Genomic DNA, 15,940 nt, shown 5'->3' with positions numbered 1-15,940 from the left:
AATGTGTCTGTTATGGAGGTCAGCTGGGAGTTGCGGTGGCGGAAAGGAACCTGGAGACCCTGGAGGAGGGAAGGAGCCACTGGTGGTGTGATTGGAGCTGGAACACAGCAAGTCTCAAACCCAACAATGAACAACTTTGTAAATCACAGTTTTTAATAAAATTAAAAGAAATGTAAAGCTCCTTAGATATATATATATATATATATATATATATATATATATGTAGGCTTCTATTATATTGAAAGTCAGCTTTGTTTCATCTGATAATATACGAACTTAACATCTTTTCTGAGGGATGAAACTGTCATCAATACAATGCAGGGGTGAGAGAAGGGGGCAGGCAGGTGTCAGCAATCATCACACCTCTGTTCCTGCCACTGAGTCACTGCAGGTGGAGGGCAAGTAACCGAGATTACCTCAGTGTGAGACTAAGATTGGAGTGGCGATACCATCTAGGACAGAGAGACCTCAGAGATATTTTAGAAATCTGCTTTTAACACACCTGCCCACCAGTTATTTGAGATCTCTGATTCTAGGGGAGAATTCTGCACTCCTGTCACCCCCATTAAAAACACTCTCAGGGGTACCGACACAGAATGATGGCACTCATTTGTGAAATATAAAATATCATAATATGAGGCTGATACCCAAGGACAGTAGAGACAAGGGCCAGGAAGATTGCTCCATGGTTGGAAGCCTGCCTCATGAGCTTGGGGGCGAATTCAGCTGGGATAGAGAAGGGTAGCTAAGTCGATGATGGTTGGGGGGATCACTCGGGAGGGAGATGTGTGCTGAAAGTAGATAAAAAACCAAACATTGCCTCTCATTATCTGTATTGCAAACCGTAATGCCCAAAAGTAGAGAGAGAGTAGAGGGGAAATTGTCTGTCATAGAGACAGGGGGAAGGTGGGACGGGGGTGAGGGGTGTGGGGAGGGATACTGGGGACATTGATGGTGGAAAATATACGCTGGTAGAGGGATGGGTGTTCAATCATTGCATGAACTGATACTCAAACATGAAAGCTTTGTAACTGTATCTCACAGTGATTCAATAAAAAAATTAAAAATTAAAAAATAAAACACTCGGAACTGAGGTGAACCTGCTTCCAGCTCCCCCACCCCCCGGCCGGGTCAGCCCTTAAAAACTGTTGTCTTTGCCATGTCAAGCAATTCATCTGACAGCGAGGCCAAGCACAGTTTACGGAAGGTAAAACCAACAGATGAGATGTGATCGACGTGGATGATACACTAGTGAGAGCCAGGACAGGGATTAATGCAGAGCCTGGGGCTGGAGACAGAGGGTGGAGCTCATGAGCCCTAGATTCCAGCCCATTACCACCCTCCAAAGCACATGAAGACTGGCAGAAATTTATGCAGCAAAAAGCCAGCAACAGTAGAGACAGGTTTCATTTTTAATTAAAAAGTTAAATGCTATCAGAGAGTTAAAGATCAGTTTTATTTCAGCCCACAGGGTAGTCATAGATCATTATATATATATATATATATATATATATATATATAGAGAGAGAGAGAGAGAGAGAGAGAGAGAGCCGGGTTCGATTCCTCCGCCCCTCTCAGAGAGCCCTGCAAGCTACCGAGAGTATCTCGCCCGCACGGCAAAACCTGGCAAGCTACCCTGACATATTCGGTATGCCAAACACAGTAACAACAAGTCTCACAATGGAGACGTTACTGGGCCCACTCGAGCAAATCGATGAACAACGGGAGGACAGTGACAGTGATATATATATATATATATAACTTCCCTTCAAATCCTTATTTGTTTTTATTGGAGGAGACAGTTCAATACCAGGGTCCGGGGGGGTGGGGGTTAGCAGGGTCACATCCTTTGGGGTGCACACAGTGCCTGCGTCGAACTCAACTCCTTATGCACACAAGACACCTGCCTGCTTCCTGAGCTACTCATCTCTCCCCTATTTATTCTTTCATACATCTTAGGTTTATAAAGAACTGAGCCTCTGGGTAAATCTATTTTCCCCCTGAAAGTGGTGATCAAAAAATATTAGTTCCCTCCCTGCTCATCCTATTTCATCCTTTTTGGAAGAAAAAGAACCCCTGAACCTCCTTTACTTAGACGTGTGTCTCTTGTGTCTTCTTGGTAGTCTTAGAAGAGTTAAAGCACAGGCTAGAAGCCCGGGGATGCACATGAGGCAACAGTGCCCTTTAAGAACTTCAGTTATCCCTCCCACCATCCCCAGTCCATCCCACCCCACTTCCCACCCCGCCCCCAAGACCTCTGGGAACATTGGTGGTGGAGAATGGGCACTGGTGGAGGGATGGGTACTTGATCATTGTATGACTGAAATGTAATCACTAAAGTTTGTAAGTCTGTAACTGTATCTCACAGTGATTCATTAAAAAATAAACAAAAAATCAAAAAATAAAAGAATTTCAGTTATTCAGGAAGCAATACATATACATAAGATGGGGGGGGCAGATATCCAGCAGTGCTCAGGGATTACTCCTAACTCTGTGCTCAAGAATCACCACTCCTGGCAGTGCTCAGAGGGACTCTGTGTGGAGCCATGGATTGAACCCAGGTTGGCTGCCTATAAGGTAAGCGTCCTACCTGCTGTGCGATCTCCCCAGCCCCCCTAGAAGACATTTTAAACACTGAATCCTTCATTTCATTTGGATTTCACAGATTAGAGCTAATTTTCTGAAATGTTTCCATCATGCTTTTAGCGCTAAATGAAAGAAAGCTGGACTTGGTTTAAAAAAATTGTGGAAGATTCAGTTCTAGCTTCTTTTGCCATCTGAAGCAAAGTCATCACTGCACTAGGTGTGTAATCATTGTAAAATTGAAATAAATGTGTTTGGATGATTCCTGATAGCTCAATCAAGCAACCAGTTAAGGGTCATTCCTTTATTCTTTCTTTCTTTTTTTTTTTAAGAAAAAACAATCACAGGGACTCAAAAACTGATTGCAGGACAGAAAATTCTAGTGAGTAATAAAGGTGAGTATAAATTGGTGTCGCGTGGTACACAACTCCTCTCCCTGCCAACAAGGAAGCGCCAAGTCCTTCAAAATCATGCCAGAACCGTTTCTTTGTAGCTTTCCATTTCCAGATCATTTTAGACTATGAGAAGTTACAAAAATAGTAGAGACTTCCTCAAGGCCATTTCCCCCAATTCCCCCCCATGGTTAACCCCTTACATAATCGCAGTTAATAATTAAAATAATGAAATTGACAGTGACACCAAAGAGTGCAACAATGTGAAGGTCTTTTTCCAAAGTCACAAATTGTTCCACTGGTGTGCCTGCTCTCCCAGGCAAAACCTATCTAGGACACCTCTCTGTGCTGTGCTGCCCCTTTATCTCTGGAACCTTCTGCAATCAGTATCAATTCCTCCCTCTGTCTTTACCCCTCCTGACCTTGGCACACTGGAGAAGAAGCCCAAGCAGTGTCCTCCTTCCTTCTGACTTTGAGGCAGCGCATTTTTGGCAAGAGAAGGTCCAAATGGATATTGGGCCACCAAGAAGACAACTTCTCTCATATTAGTGATGGTAACTTGTCAACTTGGGGTGTGTGTTGGGGGAGGAGGGCAGTGTATTTGCCACACAGCTCCACCCTTTGCAAATCACAAACAGCTTTCAGGCAGATATTGTGAGATTCTGCAAATATTCGGTTTCTCGTCATACCTTTTCCCACTAATCTTTGCATCTATCGATAATTCTTCCCTACAATTGTTGCCATGGTATTTTCCTTAGTGTTCCCTCTTTGGTTGTTGTTTTGTTGGTTTTTAGTAGATCAGGACACACCTGGCTACTATATTTCATTGTATAATCCTCATAGATTTTATGATAAATTTTTTTGCCCAAAAGTGGGATGCAAGGACTACAAAAGCCTTTTTTAAATAAATTGCAAGGACTGGAGTGATAGTAGAGTAGGTTGCGGACAGCACTGAAGGTCCCCAGCACTGCTGAGGTGGCCCAGATCTGTCTGGCACTGCAAGACCCAATCAACACTGTATCCTTGGGTCCTTGCACTGAACCACTGACTTGGTTGGCAGAGAATTATCAGTGGGGGTTCTGGGTTCTCCTGAGCACCACTCAGGAGTATCCCAACTCCTGCTATCAAACCTGGATGGAAATCCAGGAGGGTGTCCCTGTCTAGGAGCCAGCAGCAGGGCCCCGGGGAAGAGAATGATGAGAGGAAGCTTGCGTTCCAGGGCCAGGACTGTGTCCCTAGCTCCTGCATGGCAATGCTTTTGCTCCATCCTGCCGAGCCCTGAGTTTCTCTCTCACATTCTCCCCTGCCCTTCGCACTTGACCCAGATAGGGGTAAAATGCCAGCTCTTGGCAATTCCTTGCACCTGTGCTGCCTCGTTTCCTTAAAGAAGCAGCTCAAGAACATCATTACTCTCCACTGGCATGCAAGATGTTTTATTGTTTTGAGAGTGGGTTTTTTAAAATTTTTTTGGATGGGGGGGGAACCATAAAACAACAGAAAATCATTCTTTTATGGTCTGAAGTAAGATATCAGCAGGATTAATTCCTTCCAGGGACTCTAAGGGAGAATTCATGCCAGACCTTCTCTCCTACCTTCTGTGGCTCTACAATGTAATCTGAAAATGAAATCGTCTATTGGCTCAGAAAACACCCTTCATCTGGAATCTCAAAAAAAAAAAATCTAGTAACTCTGGCTTGGCAAGTTCCTTTATTCTTTGCGTTAAAAAAATAAGTTTAGGAATAAAAACAATATGCCAACATTTTTCAAGATTTAGATAGACAGATATCCTTTTTACTGACAGAGGTGTTGTAATTTATATACTGTTAATGATGGTTTCCCATGCATATAATTCTGACACTATACCTCTCACCACCTCCATCTCGCAAAGACCCCAATGCCCCTTCCTTCCAGTCCTCCCTGCCACCAACTCACTCATGTGGATCATCAATTCTTCCATTGTGATGCCTTTGGTGCTTCCTTGCTGCCTTGCTGTGCATTTCTAAGTCTCACATATGAGTGACATCACTCTGTAGCTATCTCTCCTTCTGACTGACTTGCCTCAACATGATACCCACCCATGTTGTAGCAAATTGTATGGTTTTGTTTTTTCTTAGAGTGGAATGGTCCAATATTCCATTGGGTATGTTGGGTATGAACCACAACATCTTGGTCCATCCATTGGTAGTTGGGCATAGTTGTTTCTATCTCCTTACTATCCTAAGTGCCACAACATAGATATATGTATGTCTTTTCCAATTAACAACTTTGTGTTTGGAGGATAGATGCCAAAAAGTGAAAATATTCTAGCTTTTATTCTTCTCCAGTCAACACATGTTGCCCCCTAAGATTATTCTCGATGCACTCAACCTCTCCCCCTAGGAGTGTTCCTAAACAAGTGACAGGAATCTGGCCAATTTCCTGGGTTGCCCCAGCTTTCCCCGGCCCAGTTTCACACAGAAAGAAGAGATGGAGGTGAGGGACCAGTGACAAGTGAGTTGGAGGGAGCACTGCAGCTCCCAGTGCAATGTTCAATGAAGTACCTTAATAAACATGCAGGATTGGGGCCAGAGGGATAGCACAGCATGTAGGGCATTTGCCTTGCATGTGGCCAACCCGGGTTTGATCCCCAGCACCCCGTAGGGTTCCCCAAGCAATGCATGAGTCATTCCTGAGTGCATAGCCAGAAGTAACCCCTGAGCATCTCCAGGTGTGACCCCAAAAAGTAAAAATAAACAAATAAAGAAATAAATAAACATTCCATATGATCAAACACTAATTTGCAAATGCAACTTCCAGTTCCTTAAATTCCCTGCCCCATTCCTCCATCTTGGTCTTCCCAAGTACCTGCTGATCACCCCCTTCCTATGGAAATTCTGAAGTCTCCTATACTTTCTTGTAAGTGGCCACACCCATCCTTTCTGTGGTGTGTGCACAGGCAGTAAAAGACAAGATGAATGGAACTAGAGGGCATTGTGTTGAGTGAAGTCAGCCAAGAGAGGGACAGATACCAAAGCTATCACTCTCCTATGTGGGGGTTATACAAAAAGAAAGGGAACAACAAGGAGCTGGAGCAATAGCACAGTGGGTAGGGCACTGTTGCCATTTATGCAGCTGACCCTGGTTTGATTCCCAACATCCCATATGGTCCCCCAAGCACTGCCAGGAATACAGAGCTAGAAGTAACTTCTGTGCATTGCTGGGTGTGACCAAAAAAAAGATAGAAAGAAAGAAAGAAAGAAAGAAAGAAAGAAAGAAAGAAAGAGGGAGGGAGGGAGGGAGGGAGAGAGGGAGGGAGGAAGGAAGGAAGAAAAGGAATAACAAAAGGAACAGACCCTGAGAACTGGTTCTACAGAACTGAGCTTCCCATGGCAGGGGAGATAGGGGTGTGGTGGGTTGGGGGGGACCAAGTAGGGCCTGAGATAGTGGTGGAGGACAAGGACACTCCAGTGGAGGGTGTGGTGTTGAAATCTTGTCTGCATGAGAAATAACCCTGTCATTAACAGTGTTATAAATCACCGTGTCTCAAATAAGATTTTTTTAATTAAAAAAAAAAAAAAGACAAACTGGTTGTTTCAGTGCCCCGGGGTTTAGACAATAAACTGGTAGGTGAGAGTTTGTTGCCTGCTCTGCACAGCCAGCGGGCAGTGAGGAGAAGTTTAATTGGGCAGTGAGGAGAAGTTTAATTGGGCAGTGAGGAGAAGTTTAATTTCTCAGGTCGCGTTACAGGAAGTACTACTCCAACAGGTTGTGCACTTGACACTTTCAGATCACCCAAACAAATGGCTCAGGCTTTCCCTGGCCCCAGCAGTGCTATGCTCCATACCTGATGCTCCCATGAGTCATCGCCTCTCAGCAAGGCTGTAGCTTCATGCAAAGGCCTTGCCTGCAGTACTGCCTCAGAGACTACCTGGTCCTACCTTTCATAATTTCACACTGGAAACCAGGCCTGGATTCAATGTCTCAGCAAGGCCCAGCACTTACCATAGCTAAAATCTGGAAAAACAATCCCAAGTGCCGAGAGCAGATGACTGGTTAAAGAAAGTTTGGTACATCAACACAATGGAATACTATGCAGTTGTTTTAAAAGATGAAGTCATGAGATTTGCATATAAGTGGATCAACATGAAAAATATCATGTTAAGTGAATGAGTCAGAAAGAGAGGAACATAGAAAGACTGCACTCATCTGTGGAATATAAAGTAATAGAATGGGAGAATAACACCCAAGAATAGTAGAGATAAGACCAGGAGGTTTGCTCCATGGCTTGAAAGGTGGCTTCACATGCTGGGGGAAAAGGCAGCTCAGATAGAGAAGGGACCACCAAGTAAAGGGTCTTTGGAGTACCCACTAGGAATGGGAGATGCATGCTGAAAGTAGACTATAGACCGAACACGATGGCCATTCAATACCTCTATTGCAAACCACAACACCCAAAAGGAGAGAGAGAATAAAAGGGAATGCCCTACCAGAGAGGCAGGGTGGAGTCGGGGGTAGGGATGGGGTGGGAATGGTGGGAGGGATACTGGGATCATTGGTGGTGGTGAATGGGTATTGGTGGAGGGATGGGTACTCTATCATTGTATGACTGAAACTCAAGCACGGAAGTTTGTAAGTCTGTAACTGTACCTCGTGGTGATTCACGAATAAAATATTTTTTTAAAAAAGAAAGGCCCGGCATAGCCACCACTAAAAGTACCAGATGACCCAAAGAAGGAAAGTCCTGCTTTTCCCTGGCTTCCCATGGGAGCATGATGAGCCCCCAGCTCTTGGGGACACATCCCCCAATGGCTTCTGGGATGCTGGACAGGAAATGACCTGCCCTACTGTTTCCTACCCAAGGCAAACAGTATTTGACTGGGGCATAACACTTTGCTGATGAAGCTGTTTCCTGATCAATAAATGTTGAGAGGCAGAGCACGGAGCCAATCTAGAAGCACGGAGGAAGCAAGACCTGAATCCTAAGGGAGGCTCCACCTGGAGCACAGGCAACAGTGTGAGCTGAAGCTTCAGGGAAAGCAGGCAGAGGAACAAGCGTCCGTGCTGGCATCCTCTGAAGATGAAGAAACGTGACACTGAAACACAGCCTCCAAGTCAATGAACGATGAAGAACCATTGGTTGCAACACAGAGAGAAATTTAACCTTAACCAGAATGACTTTTACAAGCAAAGTGTACTGATGTGTTACGTGTCTAATCAAACTTCTTTTTGCTTTCAGAGTCACACCCAGTGATGCTCAGGGCTAACTTCTAACTCTGTGCTCAGAGGACCACTCTAGCCAGGCTTGGTGGACCATGTGGGGTGCTGGGGATCAAACTGGCTTGGCCACATGCAAGGTAAGCATCCTACTTGCTGTACTATGACTTCGGCTCCTCAAATGTTTTTCTGAAAGGAAGAAGTCGTCACGGAGATAGAACCCAGTCAAGCATGCAGTGGCTAAATCCCATTAGGATTCACACAGAACTGCCTAAATAAACAGCTCTATATTAAATACAATATGACCAGATATAAGAAAAGTTTCACAACAGCAAGTCAGAAAGGAAGGAGCTCTAGCCCAAGTTCACATGTGTGTTTTGAAGAGCATACTCCTGTACAAATTCGTGAAACTATCAATATCTCCAATAAAATCTGCCTTTTCTCCATTTAAAATTATAGACATTCTTACCATCATTTTTTTATCAAAACAAACCAAACACACAATATACCAACAGTGGCAAGTTGGTTAAGAACAGTTGATCACTATACATTTACTGTTTCTCTTTCAGCCAGACCAGTGAGTACAGAAATTGTCCCATTAATGCTCATGAATGCAGCTAGAATTAATTGTATTCATTAATTATTCATTAATTACAAGTAATGTAAACATCTCCTTAACTCATTAACAGGAAACAGGCTCAAATTTTACAAATACCATCATGTAGCTTGGATTATGTTTTTGTGCTGGTTTTCAAACGTCCTCTGGTAAGTTTGAAGAGCAGTGTGGCTATGGTTTTTAATACGGGCTAAATTTGCTTTTAGAGTAAAACTGGACAAATGGAATCAGAAATACAGAAGTATAAAGAAGATAGGGTAAGGGAGTGGGGGGAGGATAAAGAGTTAAGAGGAGAAGAAATGGGAAAGAGACATTTCCTTAAGGCGGGAAATGTCTGCCCTCATAAGTGCTAACATATCCCAACCCCTGATGCAGTGCTGATGGCTGACGCTTATCACTCACTCACAGGTCTAGCTAAACCACATGATGCAACACAATCTCCCACAGTGTCGAAATGTTCTATTCTGGGCTGTCCAATCTGACAGCTATTGAGCACGTGTGGCTACTGAGCAACCGAAAGACTGATTTTTTTTTTAAGTTACTTTCATTTTCATTCATTTAGAGGTAAACAGCCACAGGGTGTTGGTAACTGCAGGACTGGAGCACAACAGTCTAGAAATATGGGACAAAATTAAGTTCAAAGGCTCACCCTGAAACATCACCAGACATGCCCTTTATGTTTAACAGATTAACAGACATAATGTTTCATACTAGATACAGTTCTTGCTGTCAGCTGCGTCTCAGGCTTTTCCCATTTTGAATGGTGCACACCTCACTCTCCTATCTCTCTAGCAGGAGAGAAGATCGTGAAGAGAGCAATGGGCCCGTCCTCATCACCCCAGGACAGGATCCCTGTCCTGTGCTCCCTCCCGCCGCCCCCCCCACACACACACACATTCACACTATGTGCCCTTTGAATAAGCACTTCTTGACTGCTCAGACTTAAAGAAGCAAGTCAAAAATGGAAGGAACCTTCCCAGGAAGGATTATGCACAGGAAGATACTCCAACATAACAGAGTCTCATTTAAAAAAAAAAAATTCCAAGTTGCATCCATCCATTTCAATGTTCCAGATCACTAACCTAATCTTTCCCCAATTGCAACTGCCTTCCTCTACCCACAACTCAGACAAAAGCAAACCAATTTCTCGCCACAGGATCTGCATATTCAACAGTGCCTTCTTTTCCACACAATTTGATTATTTCATGATTTTCTTAAAATAAATCATATCTTCGACCAAAATGGCAGTACAGCCGGTAGGGAATTTGCCCTGTATCCTGCTAACCTGGCTTGGAACTCTAGCAACCCAGAAGGTTTCCAAGCACTGTCAGGAGTGGTCTCTGAGCACAGAGCCACAAGGTAAGCCCTGAGCAACACCGGGCGTGACCCAAAAAAGAATAATAACAAAAAAAAGAAGTCAGGGGCTGGAGCAATAGCACAGTGGGTAGGGCCTTTGCCTTGCATGAGGTCAACCCAGGTTCGATTCCCAGCATCCCATATGGTCTCCTGAGCACCCCAGGGGTAATTCCTGAGCACAGAGCCAGGAGTAACCCTGTGCATTGCCGGGTGTGACCCAAAAATCAAAAAAAAAGTCACATCTTCACTATTATATATCCCTTTTAAATTCTCTAGAAAAACACTCAACCTTGATTGTATCATACTTAATTGATACTCCGTAAGCAGAACAGACATGCAGCTACAAACTGGTTAAAAATGATCTATACCATCTTTCTGATGCTTTACTTACAATTCACACATATAGACACACATAGCTAAGACACGGTAGTGCATATTCAACAAGTGCATATGCCTCTGCCATGCATAGCATATCTCCCTGGCTCGACTTCCTAATTATAGTGCCACAAAGAACTGCATTGGGAAGCTAGAGCTTCTACCTTTCAAATAGGAAATCAGGAACCTTAACCTTATTGGGCCTGTTTCCTGTTCTGATTGAAAGAATTTGCTAGTATGTAGGCTCTGAGAGCAACTGAAAGAGAGCTTGGTGTACCATCTTTACTGAATGAATTAACTTCATCTCTGTCTTGGGACTTTTGTGGTCCCTTATGGATCTTAGATCCTTCCAAGAATGGGGGAAAAGTTTTTTAACTTCACATCTCAAGTGAATAGGCTCTGAAGATAAAAAGATAGATATAGGGGCAAGCTACTGATCGGGGATTGAACAAAGGAAAGAGATAAATCGGAGGCTTAAGAAAATGAAGAACTCAAAAATGATACTTCTGAAGATTGGATAAAAGGCCTTTTGGAAATGGTTTAGCTCGGACTACCTTTGTGGAATCACAAAAATGTATATTGTCGATAACCGGCTAATCCTTTGTCAGTTTATCTTTAAAGTATTAGTGATCAAAGGCCACTCACCCGTCGGCCTCCAAATTTCCCATCTGGTAAATCTGATTTTCAGCACATTCGCCCACTCTCCAGCTCCTTCATTTATAGAGGCTATCATGCAGATAGCCTCTATAAATAAAACTGAAGTCAATAACAATTCGAGCCATTAATAAGGAATTTCAAGTTACAGAGCAAGGAAGCACTTCCTGAAAGAGCTGGTTTATGCCTTTGGCTCCTGGGCTCTCCCTACGAAGTCAGGAGGCTGGGAAATAGCCTCCCTGGGAAGAAGGGGCAAGACGGACACTCATCCATACCTCGGCTTCCTGCAGGGTCCCCTGGTTTAGGCACACCATATCAGGACACGTGATTGGAGAACCACATCCTTCTCGAATTGCCAGCTGCATGTACTGTTTCAGGCACTACAAGTTAAGAAGAAAAAGACAATTATCCACAGTGTGGAGCACAAATTATACCTAAAAGAATTGCCACGAGCTCTCTTTCCATAGGTGGCCATGCTGGGAGTACTCAGGACACATAAGCACTCACAAGTGTGATACCAAGAGCCATCCCTCTGGAATGAATGCAGAGTCAGGCGATTAGCAGTGCATGACTTCATTCTAAGAATATTGTGTCTATTCACACAAGTCAAAATCATGCTCACACACTGGATTCACCTTGACTTGAGAAAAAAAGGAAAACTCTTTTGCACTAATGGTGACAGGCTTCTGTATACTTTGTGGGGTGGGGTGGAGGAAGCTCTGAAGTGGTACTCAGGAAGCCTGGGGGTCTCCACTGGTGATTCTCAGTCAACTGGGCAGGTGGTTCAATGCAAGGACTACAGAGGTGATACTACCGGGGCACTGTGGAAGTATGAAGTGATAATTATTTATTGAATTATTTATAAATAGACTTGGGTTTTCAAGTGTACACATTTACGTATCAACTGCTATATTACAAATGTTGTCACTGATCCCAGGAGCCACCCGATCGATCTCTGGTATACATCATATGCTCTCCTGAACCATTCCAGGAGTTATCCCTCAATGAATAGTTAAGAGTAAGTTCTGGCCCAAAAAATAAAAATTAAACAAATAAAATAAATCAGGAACAATAATAGCCATTCTGGTTACCTCAAAGCATATTACATACACACACACACACACACACACACACACACACACACACTCAACTGAAATTTTGTTCATGATCACGACAATCACGACCATCCTGTTATTCGTCGATTGCCTCGAGCAGGCCCCAGTAACGTCTCCTTCATCCTAGCCCTGAGATTTTTTAAAAAGTGCCATAATCAAGGCTCTTTCAGAGTTAGGAGAATGAGACCCATCTTTGTTACTGGTATTTGGCATATTGGGTACGCCACGGGGAGTTTGCCAGACTCTGCCGTGTGGGCAGGTTACATTCGGTAGCCTGCCAAACTGTCCAAAGTAGGAATGATATAATAAGATGCTTCCGGGAGCTGGGTTTTATAGTCTCTGAGTCTTGGCCATTGATGGGATTACACAGCGCTAGGGGGCCAGTTGGTGGGTGTGATCCCCGCCTACTGGAATTTGGAGGATCTGGGTGGAGGATGCGCAACTCTGATCCGAGCAGGCTTGGAGATCTCAGCCCCGGGACCCGCGTGCTTTTGTTCCTCTGTTGGTACCTTCAGGTGTGCAGAGAGTGGTCTCAGCATGGTGGTGGCTGGTTCTGGAGGTCTTCGGCTGCCAAAGCCCTGGTCGAGGCAGGGAGGGAAACTCAACCCCCTCCCCTCGAAGGGGCCCTGGCGAAGACAGCCAGGCACGGGGGCAGGAGACTCCAAGGTGAACAGCCTCTGGCATGTTGAAATTTTGTAGTTTCAGAAATTCCTTGGGGGAAGTTTTCAAACTGAAGACTAGCTGTATTTCTACTTCACTTCACCTGGTCTCACCCTTTCCATTAAAAACTGTGGGATTCTCCTGAATTTGTCCTCTGCCCTCTGGCTTATTTTGCTCAGCATGATGAATTCCAATTTCAACCACGTTGCCACAAACTGCATGACTTTTTAATTTTTTCTTATGTTAGCACAGTATTGGGCTGGAACGATACCACAGCGGGTAGGGCGTTTGCCTTGCATGCGGCTGACCCAGGTTCTATTTCTCTGTCCCTCTTGGAGAGCCTGGCAAGCTACCAAGAGTATCTTGCCCGCACAGCAAAGCCTGGCAAGTTCCCTGTGATGTATTCAATATGTCAAAAACTGTAACAACAAGTCTCGCAATTTGTTGTAAGATGTTACTGATGCCCAATGAGCAACGGGAGGACGGTGCCACAGTGCTACAGCACAGTACTCCATTGTGGACATATACCAATTTCTTTCATCTACTGTTGGGCATTTGGGTTGCTTCCATATCCTAGCTAATGTATAAGAACTGCAATAACACATCATGCACATTATTTTTCCAACTCTCGTTTCTCTACTTTGTGGGTAGATACCTACAAGTGGGACAGTTGGGTCCAAAATGAACTTTGTTCTTACATTCTGAGAAATCTCCATGTTATGTTCCATAGGGCTGGACCAGATGACCAATAATAAATAAGGGTTCGTTTTTCACTACACTTGTTTGCAGAATTTTTTTTTACATGGGCCATTCTCATTGGTGTGAAGTGATAAGTCATTCTTGCTCTGGCTTGTATTTCACTGATACTACTGAGAATGAGCACTTCTTCATATGCTTATTGGCCACTTGTATGTCTCCCTCATGGACATATCTTCATCTCTTCTCCCATTTTTGGAGAAGGGTTATTGTTTTGTTGTTGCTGCGCTTTGTGAGTTCTTTATAGATTTCAGACTTTAGTTCTTTATCAGAAGCACTGTGTATGAATAATTTCTCTCACTGAGTATGATGCCTTTCTATTGTAGCCTGAATTCCTTTTGCCATGCAAAAACCTTTTAACTTTACATAGGCAGGAGCGATAGCATAGCAGGTGGGGTGTTTTCCTTGCACACAGCCAACCCGGCCAACCAGAGTTCGAGTCCTCCACCCCTCTTGGAGAGCCCGGCAAACTACTGAAAATATCTCGCCCGCATGGCAAAGCCTGGTAAGCTACCCACGACGTATTCCATATGCCAAACATAGTAACAACAAGTCTCACAATGGAGATGTTACTGGGCCCACTCGAGCAAATAGATGAACAACGGGAGGACAGTGCTACAGTGCTATAGTCCCACTTATTTTTGTTTGTGTTATCTTTAACAGCAGAATAAGGTCATAAAATAAACCTTTTATAATAATAAATAATAAACTTTGTACACTGAATTATAAATACTAGAGTTCCAGGTCAGAGTGGGAAGGGGGAAGGACTAGGCTGACTGGAAGTAACAAGGGAACGTAGCTGGAGGGCCTAGAATATAAAGTGGTGGCCAAGAAAGAGATGAATATGACCCAAACCATAAGTGTCAATCCACAAACTATGAGGAGGACGGTCACACTTGAGGTGACCTAGGGAGGGGACCATGGGCACTTTGGTGGCCAGGGTAAACAGTGACTTTATATACATAAATATCATACATCTGAGCAACACTGTAACCCTATCACCTAAAATTTAATGGAGAAGATAAAGGAAAAAAGAGGAGAAGAAGGACCTAACCCTCTGGATTGGGCAGCCCTAAAATAGTGGAACACCTGCCTTACAGAGCTGAGGTGGGGAGTCCTTTCCCAGATCCACCCTACCCCCAGTGCAATCCCGGCAGCACTGCCCCCAGGAATCCCGGGATGCCACAACAAAAAGTGTGTATCCCCAGCACAACACAATTACACATGTGCCAGCTCTGCAATCTGGGTGTGAGTCCCCCAGAACACTGCAACCAAGTCGGCAGGACAGCACAACTGAAGTGGGCAGCCCTGGTGAGTCCCACAATTGGAGTCCCTAATGCGTCCAAGTCCTTCAATACAACAATTGCAAAGGGACAGGAAGGAGAGTGGCAGGGGAGTGTGGGGAAGTGCTCATCTTCCCACCCTCTGGGATCAACATTTCTCCACTCCCCTGTGATGACTATCCTGTTGATGGAGACACTCTAAAGAACACCAGGCAGGTGTGAACTCACACAAGCCTCCCCAGACTGCCTCTATCTGTAGGAAAACTGTTAAATAGGTGCTAAAGAGGCTCTAGGAGGCAAGAAAGGCAACAACAACAAAAAAGTTCAGGCTGGGGGTGAGGGGTGGTTGGCAGGAGGGCAACTGGGGACAGTGGTGGTAGGAAATACACGCTGGTGAAGGGATGGGCGTTGGAATATGGTACGACTGAAATCCAATCATGAACAATTTTGTAACTGTGTATCTCACAGTGATTCAATATAAAAATTAATTAATTTAAAAAATCAAAGTTCCTTTTCATTTCAACTGAACATTGCATACTTGTGAAGTCGAAATCTAAATATTCCCAAGAGTCTATAATGGATGTTCTCTCATTGAATGTGAGGTTCTGAGGGATGCAGAAACCATGACACAAAAGCCAGATGAATTTTGAAACATTCCCCAAGACTCAGTTGATGGAATATTAAGTGACCTGTGATTTTAGAAGGCAAACTAGAGCTGTAAACACTGAGTACAAGCTGTGAGAACACATAGACTATACACCCCCTTGTCACTGTTATTACTGTTCTAAAACTGGTTTGAGAATTGCAAGTGCAAGATGCAAACTGATATATGGGGCCCTTATCCTCCATTGCTGTGGGTACTCTACTTAAAGGCCAAGGACGAACCGCCCCCCCCCACCCTAGAGATAGTTGTGCATGGCATTTTCTGTGTCCTCAGTTTGTTCTGTATCTTCTAAT

At 44.1% G+C, this 15,940-nt stretch overlaps 1 protein-coding gene across 1 annotated transcript in view; it reads right to left on the bottom strand.

Annotated features, from left to right (window-relative positions):
- RNF144B (ring finger protein 144B) overlaps positions 1–15,940 on the bottom strand; it is an 86,990-nt gene that overhangs the window by 36,005 nt on the left and 35,045 nt on the right. Inside the window, exon 2 of the mRNA XM_056132492.1 lies at positions 11,445–11,549. Coding sequence (XP_055988467.1) covers positions 11,445–11,549 — 105 coding nt within the window. The remainder of the gene's footprint in view (positions 1–11,444; positions 11,550–15,940) is intronic.

The sequence above is a fragment of the Sorex fumeus genome, unplaced genomic scaffold, assembly GCF_029834395.1.
Source record: "Sorex fumeus unplaced genomic scaffold, SorFum_2.1 ptg000094l, whole genome shotgun sequence".
In the NCBI taxonomy this organism is placed as follows: domain Eukaryota; kingdom Metazoa; phylum Chordata; class Mammalia; order Eulipotyphla; family Soricidae; genus Sorex; species Sorex fumeus.
This window is presented reverse-complemented; position numbering and strand designations above follow the sequence as displayed.